At 37.2% G+C, this 19,869-nt stretch overlaps 1 protein-coding gene across 1 annotated transcript; it reads left to right on the top strand.

The window, feature by feature from the left end:
- The first annotated feature begins 5,876 nt into the window (after positions 1–5,876).
- On the top strand, positions 5,877–11,560 carry LOC122653932. The gene is made up of 2 exons (XM_043847897.1): positions 5,877–6,014; positions 11,316–11,560. Exons 1-2 carry the CDS (start codon positions 5,894–5,896, stop codon positions 11,558–11,560), a joined length of 366 nt encoding a protein of 121 aa, XP_043703832.1. The 5' UTR covers positions 5,877–5,893.
- Positions 11,561–19,869: the final 8,309 nt, after the last annotated feature.

Here is a 19,869-nt window from a genome sequence, read left to right on the forward strand (position 1 = left end):
CTATCTCTTTACTAAGTAATCTTAGTTAATTAGAAGTTTTAATTATTCTAAACAAAAAGGAATAATTAATATCTGTAACTAGCTAGCTATATGTAACCAAAGAAGTTTCACTGCCCTACTACACACACTAGACACACACTGTCATGGATTAAGACACAAAGGCTTAATTGGTTACCAATCTAGCAATCATTTCTTATTTCACAAATAAAAAATATATATATCAAGTTTCTCTTTATCAATGGTGAGAAGAGAACATCTTAAAGTCATGATACCTGACCTTTGAATCGAAAATTTTCTCTAAAAATGAAAAGAGCCGAGGGCTGATGTGCCCAATTTGTACTTTTGGATGCATATGGACTGGGCCACATCTAATACTTAAGTGGCCCAAGCCCAAGTCATTCACCATTAATTGGACTTTTGTTCATCTTACATTTTCTCCCTCTCACTTTCAGTTCAGCTTTTAGACCGTTTTAATTCTTAGAACTTTCGATATATGGACTTTCCAAGCTTTATTTCTTCCAAATTGCTAGGCTTATTAGGCTTGAAATTTGACATATAAACATAGAAGAATTCAAGTGTTCTATTATTTCACAACCCCATACTAGTACTAATCTATACCCACCACATGGTGGATTCCATCCGTACACCTCACAGGCGTTCTTGTACGAGAACCTGATCCCAACTCATGCCCTTATAATTTGAACTATATTGGGGTTGGGTCGAACTATTTGGGTTTATGTTCCCCAATCGGATTAGCTACCCACATGGGGATGGGTGGAGACAGATATGACCCCTCCATGGGGCATAGGTCGCACACCCGATGGCGAACCCAACTTGGTCAAAATTGCACCCCAATATTTTAGCAATCAATAAAAATATTACGGCACTCTAATTTGGAAAGAAGTGTAACTAAATGAAGCATAGATGGAATGCACTTCAATTGAACCATCTATTTTTGCCACGTCGATCAGTACCAAGTTGGTCGTTTTGACTATTGGAAAGGGGGAATGACTTGGATCAGTTATATGTCAAGCCCGGGAATCTATCTCAATGCTAGGGCCCACCATGTATAATGCTTCTCCCTTGTCGTAAAATCAGACCCAAATAAAAATTAGTTTTTAATTAAAACATTTCATATGACATGTGGAAAATGATGAATAGTGGACAATGTGTTTTCTACAATTTGCCCTTGAGTGCCTATAAGAGTTATAAATTTTTATTTTTTTTTATTTTTGGGGGAAAAATGTTCTCTATGGGAGTATGATAGTAAGATGGGTTAAGATTATGCACCCAAAAAAAAATAAAAATTCATATCGCACAAACAAGATTTAGGAGGCCAAATAGATGCGTTTTTGGGCCCCATGAAATGAAGACAGTTAAATTGAATGAAGATGAAACTGACAGAGGCCTGTTAGTGGTCATGGTATGTGCGGTTCCCTTTTGCACCCTATTAACCAGCAAGAGTAAGAAAGTTTTCTTTATCTATTGGCTGAGGTAGATTGGGCCAAAGGGGATAAATTAAGTCCTCACCTTAATGACTTCTCCAATCTGAAATGTGCCTGATACAATGAATGTAGCTCCATGGCCAAGATCAATAGGGAGGGTTACTCTCACATGGGTCTGAGTGTTAGATTTATGACCTTGTGAAGGACCTCTCCACAATGAAGTTTGGGCTTTTAGATTAGATGTTGTAAAATGATATAAGAGTGGATTATCTGTGCACCATGTGGGGGGTCATGGCTCAAAGTTGAGGTTCTTGATGTAATAAATGTAGTTTCATGACTAGGATTGAGTGGTTTAGTGCTATGTGCACAATGGGAGATGAGAGAGATAATATAGAGAAATACTAAGGAAGAGAGAAATTAAACGCAAGAAAAAGATATAATACGGATAGGGATTTGGTTTTACTAGGGGTGTCAATTGGTCCGGTTTTGGGTTATTGGTCCAGATTCTTAGCGGTTTCGGTTCTAAGATGTCAAGATCATAACCGGATCAATCAGCTTACCGGATCCAAATATAAGACCCAGGACCGTTTACTAATGAGTGATCCGGTTCCGATTCCTAATCAGTTCCAAACATTATTGAGCCCAAAACAAGAACAATGAGAGTTTCTCTAAGAAAACGGGAGCTTCATCTTATATATAGATAGAGTCTTGTAGAGCCCAAAATAAAGACATTGATGCATATATATTAATAAGAAGACAACTTTAAGAGTTCAGGATTTCCCTTTCAAACTCAATTCATATAATAATGACTTAAAGAGCAATAAAAGAGCACCATTTAAAAGTTCCTGAGCAATGTAATACTATTAATAGGTTAGGGGTTAGGGTTTCAGATTCTAATTTTCCATTCGATTTGTTAACATATCATCTGGTTCCAACGGTTTCAGTGCTACCGGGTCCTTAATGGACTGGAACCATTGGGAGTCACGGACTAGCTAGAACCGGCCCAGACCAATAGTATATCATTAGGACCATATCCGTCCCAACAAGCTATTGGTTGATCCGGTTTTGGTTCTTGTTGGTCCGGGTTGGTTCCGATTTCCATTTCTGGTCCTAAATTGACACCCATAGGCTTTACAGACGAAGTCGGACGTTTGGCTTATTGGAAAGTAGCGGACCTCTTCTCCGATAATTCCAAGAAATAATTTAGGATTCAACGACTTAGGTAACCACTTCATTCACAATAACAATTAAATAGGGATGTCAAATGTAGCCGGTAGATAACTACAACACAAGTACTCACTACTGTGGCAGTTATAATCCATTCAAAGTAACAACTAATAACTAATCCACATCATTACATATTAATTAACCTATCAATACACGTTAATAATAACACATACATAGATATATGATTTTATCCGTCACATTGGAATTCACAACCAAATGTGTCTCTATTCCAACCACCATGTAAGCCCCATATAGAGGATAGGCTGGTTTGCTTGAGGAGAATCTTTTCTATGATCAGACCCAAATCATGTCATGCATGAACAAGCTCCGTAAAATCCAATACAATATCAGTAAAAGTAGAATAAGTAATGTAGCATAATCTAGATTATCATACATCTATTCAACAAACATGGTGCAATTGCAATTGACACATGTAAATGTAACATTTGTCTTAAGAACAAAACGGAATTGCGTTTGGCATCAATCTTTGTTAGCTTTGCATCGCGATTGGTAAAACGTGAGCAAATCTACTAGATCTCCTCTCTCCTGCTCCTCCTCTCCTCTCCTCTCCCCTTCCTCTCTCTCCGCTTCTCTCTGTTGTTGGGAGACTTTGAGAATGAAAGAACGACACATGGAATCAAAGATAGAGATATACCAGGGTATGAAATTCCCAACAAATAAAACTAAATTCTAGAAAGATTGATCCAAACCACAGTGGATAAGATTTCTCTCACATCGATCCAATATTGAATATTATTGATTTTATTGGGCTTATAACCCTAGGAATCAAAGAGAGATATCCCTAGGGAACAAAATTCTAGAAAGCATTAAGCATTGCATGCAATTAATGAGGGTATAACCAAACTTTAGGAGGCAAAATAGATGCATTTATGGTCCCCATGAAATAAAACAGTTAAAATGAATGAAGCTGAAAGTGACAGAGATTTCGATTAAACAACGCATAGTGGATGCCCTCATGAGGTTAGGTTCCCATCGATGAAGATTCTCAATCTTTACACATTAAAAAGAATCCCGAGGACGGTTTTCCGCTTATTGGTCATTATCAGTTGATAGGAAAGATTATCAAAACAAAAAAAAAAAGTTAATAGGAAAGCAAAAACGTACCAGGTGGTGTAAATAATTAGTTTTAGGGAAAATATCTACCCCCTCCCCTCTAAGTTTGTCTAATATCAATTCAATACCTAAGTTTTGAAAAATATCTACCCCCTTCCCTATTTTATAAAGATTGTATCAACCATATCCTAACCATGAAACGGTGTTAAAAAAAACTTGGTTAAAGACAAAAATACCCTTTTTAATATCTATTGAAAGTAAATGGCTTTCTCCCTTGCTATGGAAAAGACTATATTACCCTTATGTAGACTTGAAAGGCAAAAGACTTTCTTCTCCCTTGCAACACCCAAATCGAGAGATAGAAAAAGGGGAAGAAAGAAGAGAAGCTGAGAGATTGAAGAAGGGGGAGAAAGAAGACATCCGTTGCAACCTTTATCCGCCATTGACGATCTGCTGCAACATTCCTTCGCCGATCTGCATTGGCTTACAGAGATACATACTCCAGATCCAATTAATTCCATTTTTGTTGGTCTAAGTATATCTCAAACTCAACCATCTCACTTACCTAATAGTCCTCCACGTATCACAGGAAACTAAAACTGTTCTTCGTGCAAGTGATTAGCTGATTGAGGTGCTGTTGATTACAATTTAAAATTGCATTAGACCTGGAATTTCATTGTTTGGAAAACTTATAGATCTTCAGTTACTGCAAATCTATTTAGCATTTTTTCAGGGTTAATTAACCCCTCTTAGAAGACCATTCGACTTCTGTTTGAAGGTGATTAGCATTGCTGATCTTTATCAATTGGTACTCTATATAACTCCATGTGGTACTCCGTTTTGGAGTTCTTTTCAGAAAGTGAGTTTTTAAATTTTTTTTAAGTCCATCAGATCCTGGTGTGCTTTTGTGGTTTTGTTCCCTACTATAGGAAGTTGTTCGATCCTATTTTGGATCCCATCTGAGTTTTCGCAGAGCACAGAGAGAAGATGAAGATCGGCATGTGTTGTGGTGCTGCCGCTGCCGCTGCTGCTACTGCTATGATGGTGGTGCTGGCGCTACGGCTGCTGCTATGGTGGTGGTGGCGCTGGCACTGCTACCGGAATAATACGAAGAAGAAGAGGATCTGCCAGAGAAGCAGAAGAAGAAGAAACGCTAGAAGCAGAGGAAGAAGAAGCAACCAGAGAAGCATAGGAAGAAGAAAAAGGGTATTTGGGCATTGGAAGGATAAAAAAGGTATTTGACTTAAGGGTAATTTGGAGTTTTAGATAAATTACACCTATCCACGTCATCAGGTATTAGTCATTTTTAACGGTTAAGGTAGAGTTGATACAATCTTTATAAAGTAGGGGAAGGGATAGATATTTTTCAAAACTTGGGTATTGGATTAATATTAGACAAACTTAGAGGGGACGGGATAGATATTTTCCCTTAGTTTTAGTATCTTTGCATTACAAAAGTATAAACTACTTAAAAGAAAAACAGAAAGCCAAATATTATTATATGAAAAAATTAAAGATTCTCAACCATGATCATGACATGAATTTAATAGTCACCATTTTCTTGGTTAATTGACTATCTTTGATGCGTTGGCGTTTGCCTAGAGTCCCCAAGAAAGTCTTGGTCCTCCTGAAAATATTACAGAAATTGCGCTTATACACATATATACGTTGAATTTGTTCCATATATGTATTACGTACATATGTACCTGTAGAGATCAAATTAAGTTCAAATATTTAATCCTGTACATTACAAGATATCTTTTGGCTACGTAAGCGTATCCAAATCAACAGGTTGTTCTCCAACTTCCATGTCCGTTAAAGTTACTAACAACTACTAATAGGTAGGAATATATATATATTAGCCTTTAGTCCTCATCAATTATCAAAAGAATATATTAAAGGCACCCACAGTTTTCAAATCTATCTCAAAAACCAACCTTATAATTCAAGTTTTTATAGTGATCTTCAGAGTACTTGTCACACCAACCAATTGCTATAAATATATATGGGGGTCTCTCCTTGTTTGAAGAACTCATTCATTCATTCATTCATCTGGTGGTTGATCTACCTAGCTACAAGGCATATATATATATAGAGAGAGAGAGACAGAGAGAGCGTTCATATATAGCTTAAGAGTTCAAATATATATGGAGAAGAGCCGTAAGCAGAGAGGTTTCATGAGAGGTGGTAAGCTTGTGATGTCTCTCTTTAAAGCAGCCAAACCTGCTATATCCATTGTTCAATTTAGTAGCAAGGTCGTTAAGCCTACCCCCCCATCTTCTGCGTCGTCGTCGTCGTCGTCATCCGTGGGTTTCCGCCGGGTTGATCATCAAGATCATTCCATTCCACCTCCTGCACCGAATCAGAAGGTTTCATTTGCGAAAACAGAAAGTATTATTGTTCGTGAATCCATTAATGGGCGCATCAGCAGTCTCTACGGTGGTGATGGAGGTGATGCAAATGTGGATGTCAAGGCTGCAAGCTACATCTCTTGTGTTCAAGAACGTTTCAGGAATGAACAAGATATGGATTGGAACATTAATTATCAAGACAATCACGAGTTCGGATCACATTCTCGTACAAGAATGGCTCTTGTACGCCCCTTGGTTGATCCACATGAGTACTACTGAATCCTGGATTATTAATTACCCAATATAATTAATTAAGCTAATAGTGTTTATTAAGGATCACTTTTATTATGATCTTCTTTCTCTAATTGTTTTCTTCTTTTAGAAAGAAAGCATAGATAGATGATCTCCTAATTAAGGGACATCGATCTATACGGAGGCATTCCAATTAATCAATAAGATTAATATTATCTCATTACATTATATGGATGATTTAGCTAGCTCTTTACAAAGTAATCTCATATAATTAGAATTTTTATTCTAAAGAAAAAGGATTATCTGTAACTAATTACTAGATGTAACCAAAGATGTTTCAGTGCCCTACACACACTAGACACACGTAACACTGTCATGGATTAAAAGAGAACATCTTAATTCACGATAACTCACCTTTAAATGGAACTGCAGAAGGGTGTCTACCACATGGTTACATTAGGGGTTAGAATTAATTATGAAACGTACCTGCCTAAGACTCCTATTGTAAGGTCATATCATAGTGGATGAAAAGGTCATACTGGGTGACAATCAAAAATTTTTCTCTAAAAACGAAAAGAGCCCAATAATTATCACCTCCAATTTTTCCAATTCCTCTAATAATTAAGGGAGAGTGGATCCCATCTTGGGCAATGTTTTCAGGCAGGGGATAGAGTGATTATTTTTGGCCCCACATGAAAAATTGGACAAATTGAAGGAAACAGCGAATTGAAGGGGACAACGATTCAAGGCAGATGTGCCCAATTTGTATTTTTGGATATATATATGGAATGGACCACATCTAATAGTTAGTGGCCTCAGCCCAAGTCAATCACCATTAATTGGACTTCTTGTTTACCTTTTCTCCCTCTCACTTTCAGTTCATCTTTTAGATCGTTTTTTAATTCTTAAAACTTTTGATATCTGGACCATCTTTCCAAGCTTTATTATTCCCGATTGCAAGCCATATTAATAGGTTTTAAATTTGACATATAACGAGATTAGAATTTAAGCATTTGATTATGTGATAACCCCGTAGCACTACCAATCTATGCTACCACCCTTAAATTAAAGAATCTCTCTCTTTCAATTATTAGAATCATTCATTATATATAGAGATTTTGAGCGATTTGTTTGATGCTGGCGAAGTTGTGCAATTCTGAAGTCTGGGATTACTCTTAAAGAAATTACACTCACTTCAAAGTTGTGCTCATCCCTTTCTCTTTTTTTTGGTGAAAAGTTTTGCTGATGTATAGAGTTCTATGGAAGCAAATAATGCTTTTAATAATTTCTTTATTATAAATTTATAAAATTGATATGCATAGGTGGTGCTTAGGTGGAGAAGGCATTTCAATTTAGTTAATCAAAACCTACATGAAAAGAAAGTGCCATGCAAGGGCCCTTTGCCCGCTCCGCTTTGGTCACTTGGAAGTACTACGGAAACAAACAAAAAAAAAAAAAGGTGTAGGGCATCTGTGTATCGGCTGATATATATTGATATTGATCCGACTTAGAGTCGATATGGATCAAACGATATGGTATGGATATGATTTTTTAACAAAACAAAAAAAAAAAAAACCGTTTGATATGTAATTGGAGTATAACTAGTGATCGATATGGTACCCAATACCATGATTTAAATCAATGCTCCCACATTCAATTGGAGGGAAAATCACATGGCCATTACCTACCCATTTAAGTCTCACTTTGCTCTCTTGTGGGTAAGTTGTGTCATGTTTGGTAGGGTGCAACATGTACTAGCCATGACAATTTTAGGTTCTAATTTGAATTATATTGGATTATTGGCCGAGATTGGGATTATTATATTCACCAATTCAATTAACCAACCCAACTTGCTCCGAGCGAAAAGCAGTTTGGCTTTAGAGTTCTGCTCCCACGATGACGTGGTGAACATTGCCTTCACTTACACAATCTCTTTTCCCCATAAGCACATGCGTAAGTGTGAAAGAGATGCCTAGAACTGGATTCCCTCCCGTCTGATTGCTAAATCAGAGAGAGAGAGAGAGAGAGAGAGATCCCAGATTTCCAGGGTATGAGATACCAATTTCTAGTGATGTTTCATACCAAACAGTAAAAGGGGTTAAGATTTCATATCAAATAGCAGAAGTGATTAAGATTTCATATCAAAAAGCAACAAAACAAATACTAATTATTACTGCAGGTAGTAACGGTATAAACAAGATTAAAGAGGCAAAATGGATGCGTTTTTGGGCCCCATGAAACGAATACAATTAAATGGAATGATGTTGAAAGTGACAGAGGCCTACCGCCAGTGATCATCGTATGTGATTCCCTTTTGCATCCTATTATTAATTAGGGTAAACCAACAAGAATAAGAAAGTTTTTTTCATCTATTTGTAGGGTATATAGAATAGACCAAAGGGGATGATACAATAAACCCTTGCCCTAATAACATCCCCCCAACCCTGAACCTCTATCGTAAGGATCGATTATGGGGTTTAGGTCAGGTAATGTTCAACTATTGGGATTATGATTATAGGAATCAAAGAGACAGATATAATTGAGGTATTAGATTCCGTATAAATAACTAGAAAGATTGATCCAAACCACATTGGTTAAGATTCCTCATCAATGGGGGGAGTTTAGTCTCACATTGACCTGGTAGTGTGTAGTTTTTTGGATAGATAGGCCCTATGGAGATTTGAACTCATGACCTCTTAATTATGAGGTGTTGGTCTTTGCCAATTGAGCCATCCGGCCCCTTGGGGTGACTCGTTAATGTGTAGTTGATGGACTTATATCAGGGGTATATCACAGGGTACGAGATTTTCTTGATAAATAAAACCAAATTCTAGAAAGTATTAAGCAATATTGCAGATAATAACCATATAACCAAGATTTAAGAGGCAAAATGGATGAGTTATTCACCCCCATCTCTTGTGGACGGGCTTGCAAGTAGGGCAGCATGTTCCAAAAATTCTGAGGTTTGGAATGGAACAGCTGCCTTCATACCACATTCAATAACATGGGAAGCCTTGGGCAGACCATACTATCGATTTTCTTAATTCTTGAAATCTTTTCTTGTTTCTTTGGCTGGTTGAGCACTCTTGCTGCATCAGCTAATTAAGTCTTTTTTGCTGTAACTATTCTTGTATTATATCCTCCTTTTTAATCTTAATAGATACCTGCTGACCTTTAACAAAAAAAAAATTTCGCCCCCATGAAATGAATGAAGCTGAAAGTGACAGAAAGAAGCCTGCTAGTGATCATGGTATGGGATTCCCTTCTGCACCCTATTAAGGCCTAAACCAACAAGAACAAGAAAAGTTCTCTTCATCTCTCTTATTGGTAGAAATAGAATTGACCCACAGGAGCTAAATTAAACCCTGGCAGTGGCACCATAAAATAAAGTCCCCAACCCAGAACCTGACCCCCCCCCCCCCCCCCGGGATAAAGATTCTCTCTGTTCATTGGTGATTATCTATCACTTGATAGGAAAGCAAAGAAGTACCAGGTGCAGATAATTAAAGTATATTATTTTGGATCGATCATAGTACAGAACAGAGCCTCCCACCCACAAATGTGAGTTGTGATCCCATCTGTCTGATGATCATTACCTAGAACCTATCCTTTGTACAGATCAGATAGAATATCTTATCTACATACGGCTTCCAAATCCACTATTCAAACTCATGCTGACGTTGTGTACTACTTACTTATACATGTCCTCCTAGTAAAGCCACATCAACCCAAGTCCCACCGGATCTTTATCCTCTTTAGTTTCTGTCCGGCATAGTTCTTTAGTTCTTCTAACGGGGTTGGAAGGACCACCTTATTCCTGTTTAAACACTTTGCTCGGGTGAGGTTCACTATTCTCTATTAGAGAAATTGAAGAATTGAAGGAGATAATTTTCCGATCGAAACTTGGCCATGGTCAAATAGTGTTGTATCCTTGACCTTATTCTTGCCCATCATACAAAAGTAAAGTAGTAAATTTGTTTGGAATTATACGTTGGTTATCTCAAGCCTTGTTTTACATATTGGGTATTGGTATCGGATCGGCTGATACATATCAGCCGTGATTGACACCGATATATCCCCCTTTTTTACACTACTTCTATCCAATCCTACACCGATCTAGAGTTTCAATTTCGTACTAAAAAAAGTGATTGGGAAGAATGCAAGGTATTGGAATTTTAAAAGGCAAGTGCTCAAACTTGATTCGTTCTTCCGTGTAAATTGAAGCCGTACGTATGTATTTATTGACCATCTTTAATGCCTTGGCAACGCGGAGAACCTCCGTCGTCGAGGTCTAAAACTACTGATTGGCTTGTACATATATATATATATATATATATATATATATATATATATATATATATTCGAAGTACTTGTTCCTTCCATATATGTAGTATTAAAATGTACCTGTAGAGATCAAAGCTCGATCAAATTACCCGGTACAGTACTACAAGACATGTTTTGGCTAATGGTAAGTATCCACATCAGGGTTGTTCTCGGATCCCCATAAAGTTAATAACAATTAGGTAGGAATACATTTGCCTTTGTCCCCAATTATTTTATGTATATATGTTAAAAAGACACAAATCATAGATCTCTATTTAGGGTTACAAAAGAAGATCTATGCTGTGCAGATAATTAAGGGACCCACAGTTTTCAAATCTATCTCAAAAACCCAGGCTACCTTATAATTCAAGTTTTATAGTAACTATTTACACACCAACCAATTGCTATAAATATGGGGGTCTCTCCTTGTTTGAAGAACTCATTCATTTATCTGGTGGTTGATCGATCTAGCTACCTAGAAGGCATATATAGTTCATATATAGAGCTTAAGAGTTCAAATATATATATATATATATGGAGGCAAACCGTAAGCCGCAGAGAGGTTTCATGAGAGGTAAGCTTGTCATGTCTTTCTATAGAGCAGCCAAGCCTACTTTAAGTAGCAAGGTCGTTAAGCCTAATCCCCCATCTTCTGCTTCACTGGGTTTCCGGGTTGATCAAGATCTTTCCATTCCACCTGCACCGAAGCAGAAGGTTTCATTCTCAAAACGAAACATTGCTACTGTTCGTGAGTCCTTTAATGGCCGCATCAACAGTCTCAACGGTGGTGAAGGTGATGAAAATGTTGATAGCAAGGCTGCAACCTACATTTCTTGTGTTCAAGAACGTTTTAAGAATGAACAAGATATGATGGATTGGAGGATATGATTAATTATCAAGACCAATCACTCTTGATTACTATTATTTTTCCCAAGTTAGTGTTAGCTAGAGATCACTTTTATGATCTTCTTTCTCTTCGTTTTCCTTTATAGAAAAGAAAGCATAAATGATCACGTAAAGTGGCATCTTTCTTGGGTCCAGTCCATGTTTTTGGTTCTGCTTTGCGAAGCACCCTAGGCTGTATGGACTGATTCCAATTAATCACTAAGAATATTAATATCTTATTACATTATGTTGGTGCTTTAGCTAGCTCTTTAATTACCAACTAATCTCAGTTAATTACAAGTTTTATTCTAACCAAAAAGAAAAATCTGTAACTAGATGTAACCATAGAAATTTCATTGCATTACACTGAGTTTGGATCTCGTCTCCATGTTGCGTCACATCCAAATCCTCCATGAAATGAGATCCACACCCCATGAAAGATGTGTATCTGTCTCCATCTGGGAACAGAATCTACACACACTGTCATGGATTGACAGACGACAGAAGCTTGGTTAGCAATCTAGTAATCATTTTTATTTAAAATAAAAAAACAAAGAATGAATTCTTCTTTACCTATGATGAATAGAGAACATACATCTTAAGTGACGACACCTGGCCTTTGAATTAACTTGAATTGGAGAAGGGTATTTTTGAATTCGGTACACTAAAATGCGGGAATTGATCAACATCTGCCTAGCACAGTTGGTGAACCATGGTGCGCTTGATGCCTATGCTCTCCAGGAGGTTTCAAGTTTGAATCTCCTAACTGATACTTTTCCCCCTCCCCGGTTCAACCCCCCTCCTCCCTCTATAGAAATATGTATATATGGGGAAAGGTTTCATACACGGTCGTGTAAACCGTGTAAGTGAGAGGGTCTCTCACAAAAAATTAGAAAAGTCATAAATCCCAATCTATTAATTAATGTCTTGAAACTTCCACACTCTCACATACACGGTTTACACGACCGTGTATGAAAACTTTTTCCTATATATATATAAAAATAGGGAAGCAGCTTTTTGTACGAGAGTGTGGTCTATGCCAGCACTCCCATGTGTCTATCTCTCTTCTCCTTAAAATAAGGGGACAGAGATGTCTTTTCACATGGGGGGGGAGAGAGATAGACTCATGGGAGTGCTGGTGTAGGCTATACTCCCGTACAGAAATTTTTTTTCCATATAAATAAATAAAGCTCTCAATTCCCAAAAAAAAAAAATAAATGCAAAAATTGATGATGAAACTTACCTGCCCATAAATCCAATTATAGTTTCATGATATAATGATGAATGAAGAGATTCTCTCCTCATACCAGGCACCGAGGGCGCATGTGCCCAATTTGTACTTTTGGAATTTGCATGCATGTGCTGCCCTTGGACTGGACCGCATCTAATTCATAGTGGCCCAAGCCCAAGTCAATCACCATTAATTTGGACTTCTTTGTTCACCTTTTCTCCGTTATTTTCAGTTCAGCTTTTACATTGTTTTAATTTTCATAACTTATGGTATGTGGATTCATTCAAATTGCAAGCCTTATTAGGTTTGAATTTCTTTTTTTTTTTTTTTTTGTTAAAAAGAAATTCTATTCAAATACAAAACATGTGTTACACAAAGTTTCAAAAACATCTGGATTTAAAAATCAAGGAGTGAAATATGGTCCTGTCTTACATAAACGTGGCATACCATAGTGGTGTGTGAACCACTTTAAATCTCTGTCATCTTACTCTGTTTTTTTTTTTATTTTGTTTGTGTTTTGATTGATGTTTGTTCTAACAATGTATGCAATGTCTATGCAACTCGATCAAATGGGCAACCAAAATAAGAAGGATAATATATTATTAAAATATAAAAATATCCTACATCTATCCTACATTTTCTGTGCCATGCCAATTGCAATGCAAGAAATAAAATCATGCACATGGAACACACATGGTAAAAGTAAAAGACAAAAAAAAGGGGGGGGGGGGAAGTTCTTTGCACCGGGGTGTAGGGTGCACCTAGACACATGGGAGTGGGTGAAATGATCGGCTTATCCCCTGAAGGACCGAAATCCTGCTACTATCCCGTCCCATGTGTCTGAACGCAGCCTGCACCAGATATGCTCCCGGGCAGAGAACATCACCCCATATATATATATATATGAAAAGAGATAGTGCACTGATTGTGTTAGTGGGAGGGATAACGAAATGTGAGTCTTCGAGTAGGAGATTCTAGTTCACAGCAAGATGCGGGCACTCCCGCTGGTCCCATAGCAAGAAGCGGTCTGGAGTGATATTTTCACAATTTAATATTATTATAAAACGAATAGCACCATGACTAAGCAAGTAAGCATCCAATTGACGAAAGAAAATCTTATAAAATAAAAAAAGTGACGAAAGAAAAGCAATTCACACAGAATCTGAGTATGTTTACCATCCTTTATTAAAAATTAGTTGTGGATTCTTTGATGAAGCCCTGATTAAAATATGTTTTTTCTTTCTTTCTACTCGTCATTTGGATATTCAATTATCATCAAAATGGTAAAATCATTCTCTCAGATCTCCAAGTGGATCAAAATCTTAGGATTCTCGAAAAATAAAATCTGAGGGTTTCAATGTTTTTCTTGGACGGTGGAGATACAGGGGAAAAATGCATATAGGTTTTCATGTGAAGGAGACTATTGCACTAGAGGTGCCAACTAGTGTAGCCAATAAGACCCGAGTTAGCTACAGCAAGATCTAGAGATTTAATTCAACTTTCATTCATTTGGGAGGGAATTGGGTTTTGTTTTTTTTTTTATTGGTGGGGGGAGAAGGAATTAAAATATAGTATATTTTAATTATTTTGAAAAAAGAATGTTGCTTGATCGTGTAGTCACTACTCGAATTAGACCACTGGCAACACATGCATGAACATCGACTAGGAGGGACCGGAATAATCCATGTATTGCGAAGTGACAAATAGTGCAAGGGTTTCACTAGACATAGTGACACTAGAAGAACCCTATAAAAAACTATATAACAATTATATTTGAAATATTATAATAATTTCATAATTCTACAAAATATGACCAGTAATGTCTTTGACATACAAATGGAATAGAGCTGAAACAATTTCAAGGAAAGTGAGGGAAGTGGGGGGGGGGGGGGGGAAGAACGATTCCTGAAACAGATAACTGTGAAAAAAGAAGGTACGCAGCAAGTTGAGAACATATTTAAAAAAAGAAGAATGATGCCGATCAATCCACGATTACGTAGTGAACATTACATTCACTGACACAGTTATCCCCACCTTCCATCTCCAAAAGGAAATTACACAATTACAGCAGCTCTTTTAAAATAATAAGCACGTGCGCGCACTCTTGACAGAAAGATGGATTCAACTGGATTCCATTCCTTTTAATTATTAATTACTAAAACAGGGAGAGATATATCCCATGGTATAAGATTCCAAACAATTAATACCATTATATGGTTTTAGTGTACGGTAACGGAACGGTTATCTGTCAATCCGAAAATTGATATAATATTGAATCGGTATCGACATGGATCGATCATATCAAATATATCTGCCCTAATTTTTTGTTTAAAAATGGTTTTTTAATTATTATACCTTTTTTCATATCGTATCGGTGTTGATACAATATCAACATAGTATTGGGATCGATCACTTGTAAAACCAGTATGTATCATCCATGACGACACACGATACCGATATTGGTTAAGCTTTCATATCAAACAGTAAAAAATAGGTTGAGATTTCATATCAAACAGTAAAAGGGGTTAAGATTTCATATAAAAAAGCAACAAAACAAATATTAAGTACTGCAGGTGGTAACGGTATAAACATGATTTAGGAGACAAAATGGATGCGTTTTTTGGGCCCCATGAAATGAGTAGTTAAATGGAATGAAGTTTAAAGTGACAGAGGCCTGCCAGTAGTGATCATGGTGTGTGATTCCCTTTTGCATCCTATTAATTAATTAGGTCTAAACCAACAAGAATAAGTTGTTCTCTTCATTAGAGATAATTTAAGCCCACCTCACATTAATAAAATCTCCAATTCAAAATCTAACAAATACAATAAATGTAAGTAGCTCCATGGCCAAGAATAGGGAGAATTTACTCTCACATCAGTTGGGATGAATGGGACTCTTAGACTAATGATCTTGGGAAAGGCCTCCCTACCATAAAATTCAGATTTTTGGGTTAGACGTTGTTAAATGATATTAGAGTGATTGTCTATGTACTAACTATTTGGGGGTCACGGTTCAAAACTAAGGGAATTGATGTAGTGAATGTAGCTCCATGACCAGAACTGAGAGATTTCTTCCTATCTTAGTTGGGTAATGTGTGACTACTGAGCTTGTCACTCTGGGAATTAGAGAGAGATGGAATCAAAAGGAAAGATATATGTACCAAACCACATGGATTAAGATTCCCCATCAATGGGGAGATTTAATCCCACCATGATCCGGTAGTGTGTGATCACTAAGCTTATGACCCTAGTAATAAAAAAGAGATATCCAAGGGATATCCTCTATGCTATAAAATTCTCTACAAATAAAAAGTACTAAGCATTGCAGTTAATAACAGGCAAAATAGATGCGTTCAGTTAAAATGAATGAGGGTGAAAGTGAGAGAGACATGTTAGTGATCGTGGTATGGGATTCCCTTTTGCACCCTATTTACGCCTAAACCAACAAAAGTACGAAAGTTCTCTTCATCTCTGTTGGTAGAAATAGATTTGGCCCAAAGGATCTAAATCAAATCCTCACCCAACCCAGGACCTAACATCTCAATTATAGGAAATAAAGTGGATAATTCATTGAACTCCCATGGATAAAGATTCTCACATTTACAAATAAAAAAGAAAAGGAGAATCATTCTCTGCATGGGAGCGTAGGGGCTATGCATGCGACAGTCAATGAAAACGTGGGTTGGCACATTGAGAGTGGAAATTCTATCATTCATGGGGGTAGTGTTAGATTTAATATATATTTTATTTTATTTTAAGTTTTAAAATATTTTGATTGCTTTGTTATGGTGTGGGACCCATTTGATCAAAGAAGTAATTCCAAAGGTTGTAACATTCTATGGGTACCCTAAAGTCTATTCATAGTCACTATCATGAGTGGGAAGGTGGATCAAGGATATTGAATGAGATTGATTTCTCAATTCATGGCCATAAGTGATGTCTCTCCTTTATGGGTATTAAGGCATTTATGGTCCTTAGTGGAGAATGACCATTTTATTGGGTTTTAAGGCCTTTATGGTCTTAGTGGAGAATGAATGAATTTTAAGGTCATTCATGACCCTTAGTGGAAATGACCATGAATTTGGAATTAACCTCCAATTCATGTCCATATTCATGCCCATAAATCTTATTCTTCAATTTGGTCATAAGTGGATGGTTATTCTTGAGAATTCCAAGGGAGTGCAAGGATTGGTCTTGGGCCTATATAAACCCAACCAATTGCTTTGTAAGAGACATCTTTGGATACATGTTCATGCCCATACTTAGCAATCACTAAGAGTATTATTCTCTTTCTCTCTCTTTTCTTTTAAGTGTGTTAGAGGGTTGCTGTGTTAAAGCTCTTGGCTCTTTCAAGGGAATAGAATGACTGCTTCATCTTCTAGTTGGAGGTTGTTTTATCTTGGGATAGTGGTGCAGAACACTCCTTGGTAGTAGGAGGCATCAATTACCTTAAAGGCAGCACCACAAGTGTGACTCAACCTCAAGCTTGTTCAAGTTGTTGCGGGTGTGGTTCTACATCAAATTCAAGCTTTGGTCTTCTCATTTCAGCCAAAGGTCAAGCCTAGTTTCTACTGCTTAATCTATTGTATTGCAATTCGTGTTGTTTCAATTATTTGTAAGGAATTGCAATACAATTATCCAACAAGTTTAAGGTAATTGATATTATAAGATCTCATGGCTGATCTTGGAGTCGTAAGCAACAAGGGTGATGCTTCGAACAACAACACGCCGATGGAGTCATCAATGAAGGAAATCCTTCAAACACAAGTATTGAAGGAGCAATCAACAACCAAGAAGGCGGAGTTCCTGTTAGCCGCAATGGTAAGGAGATTCCTCTTTTTTCTACCGTTGACTCAATTCCCACCAATGTTATCCCGTCGATGACGAAGCTTATCCCGGATTTGGGTAAAATGAGGATTATCTCTGAATTTGACATGATCGAACAGTTTGGAGGTCAAAACTTTAAACGATGGAGGCAAATGATGTTGTTTGCATTAGCCCAAATTGGGGTGGTATTTGCCTTGGACCGAACCCATGCGAAAAAAGTAATGATCCTGAAAAGGAGGGCAAAAGGGTGGCTTGGATTCAAGCGGATTACCGTGCAAGAATCGAATTTTGAATGCATTATCAAATGACTTATACCATGTGTATAGTTCTTTGGAGTATGCATGTTCGATTTGGAATGCGTTGGTAAAGAAGTACTCTCTTGAGGATGCTGGTTCAAGGAAGTACTTGGTGGCTAACTTTCTAAACTTTGCTATGAAAGATAGGTACACCGTCTCAAGCCAAATTGATCAATTTCAAATTTTGGTTGGAAAGCTAGCAAAGGAAAAGATGGTTCTACCGGAAGAATTTGTGACCGATGCCTTGATTGAAAAGCTTCCATCTTCTTGGGATGCCTTTAAAGCGTCTATGAAACATAAGAAGACGGAGTTGACTCTAGACCAATTGATTGTAAGGATCAAAATTGAGGAGAAGAACCGGTACAAGGACAAGGGTGAAAAAGACCTTGGGGAAAGACGCCTAAAAGTGAACTTGGTAAAGACCAACAAACAAAACAAGAAAAGGAAGAATCGTCAAGACAATGATGAGCCTTCTTTCAAGAAGAAGAAACTTACTTGTTTTGTGTGTGGTAAGCTAGGACACTTCAAAAAGATTGTCGGTTCGGGAAGAAAAATTTGAAAAGGTGAACCTAGTTAAAGACAACGTCTTTATTGCTATGGTCACGGAAGCAAATTTGGTTGAAAAACCAAAAGATTGGGTATTGATACCGGTGCCACAAGACATATTTGTGGTGATCTCGAAGATGTTTTCCTCTTATTCCATGAATACAGAGGATGAAAAGGTATTTATGGAGAATTTCCCAAGTGCTCTGTTATGGGAAAAGGAAAAGTGACTTTGAAACTCACTTCAGGGAAGACTATGGTTCTCACCAATGTTCTTCATGTGCCGGATATTAGGCGCAATTTAATTTCGCTTTCTTTGCTTAATAAAGCGGGAATGTAATTGGCTTTTGAAAGTGATAAGCGGTTATCACTAAAAATAATGTTTTTGTGGGGAAGGGATACCTTAGTGAGGGGTTGTTTGTACTAAGTGTTGGAAATATTGTAATTGAGAAAACTAGTACTTCTTCTCGCTTACATGATTGTCTCTTCTAACTTTTTTGATTTGTGGCATGGTAGGTTGGGTCATAGTAGTGTGAAATATATCACCAAACTATGCAAGTTAGGCATGATCACCGATAAGGTGGAATACCCCGTAAACAAGTGCATAACTTGTGTAGAGACAAAGTTAACCAAAAAACCTCACAAGACTATGGATAGGAAGAGTAATCTCTTGGAATTAATCCATAGTGACTTATGTGACTACAAGTCATATGAGTCTAGGGGAGGAAACAACTATGTCATAACTTTAATAGATGACCACTCTAGATATACCATGGTGTATTTACTCAAATCGAGGATGAGGCCGGAAGGCGTTCATATCTTACAAAATGGAAGTTGAAAATCAACTTGGTAAGAAGGTTAAGAGACTTAGAACTGATAGAGGGGCTGAGTACTTTAACCTTGATAAGTTTTGTGAGAAAAATGGAATTATCTATCAAATAACAGCTCCATACCAACCGGAATCAAATGGGGTTGCCGAAAGGAAAAATAGGTCTCTTAAAGAGATGATGAACTCTATGTTGTTGAGTTCAGGTGTACCACTTGATATGTAGGGGAAAGCCATGCTATCGGCATGTTATCTATCAAATAGAATCCCACATAGCAAGATCGGTATGGTTCCATTTGAGAAATGGTTTTGTAGGAAACCAAGTCTAAAACATCTACGGGTTTGGGGTTGTTTGGCTAAGGTGTTGTTACCGGATTCCAAGAAAAGAAAATTGGGACAAAAAACATGTGATTGTGTGTTTTTGGGTTATGCTACAAATAGTACGGCTTACCAGTTCATGGTGATCAAAGCCATGGATGATGTTATTGAACCAAATAGCATCATAGAATCAAGAGACGTTGAGTTTTTTGAAAATTTATTTCCCTTTAAGTCCATATTACCTATAAGTAAGGATAGTCAATTGACTAAT

The sequence above is a fragment of the Telopea speciosissima genome, chromosome 3, assembly GCF_018873765.1.
Source record: "Telopea speciosissima isolate NSW1024214 ecotype Mountain lineage chromosome 3, Tspe_v1, whole genome shotgun sequence".
In the NCBI taxonomy this organism is placed as follows: Eukaryota; Viridiplantae; Streptophyta; class Magnoliopsida; order Proteales; family Proteaceae; genus Telopea; species Telopea speciosissima.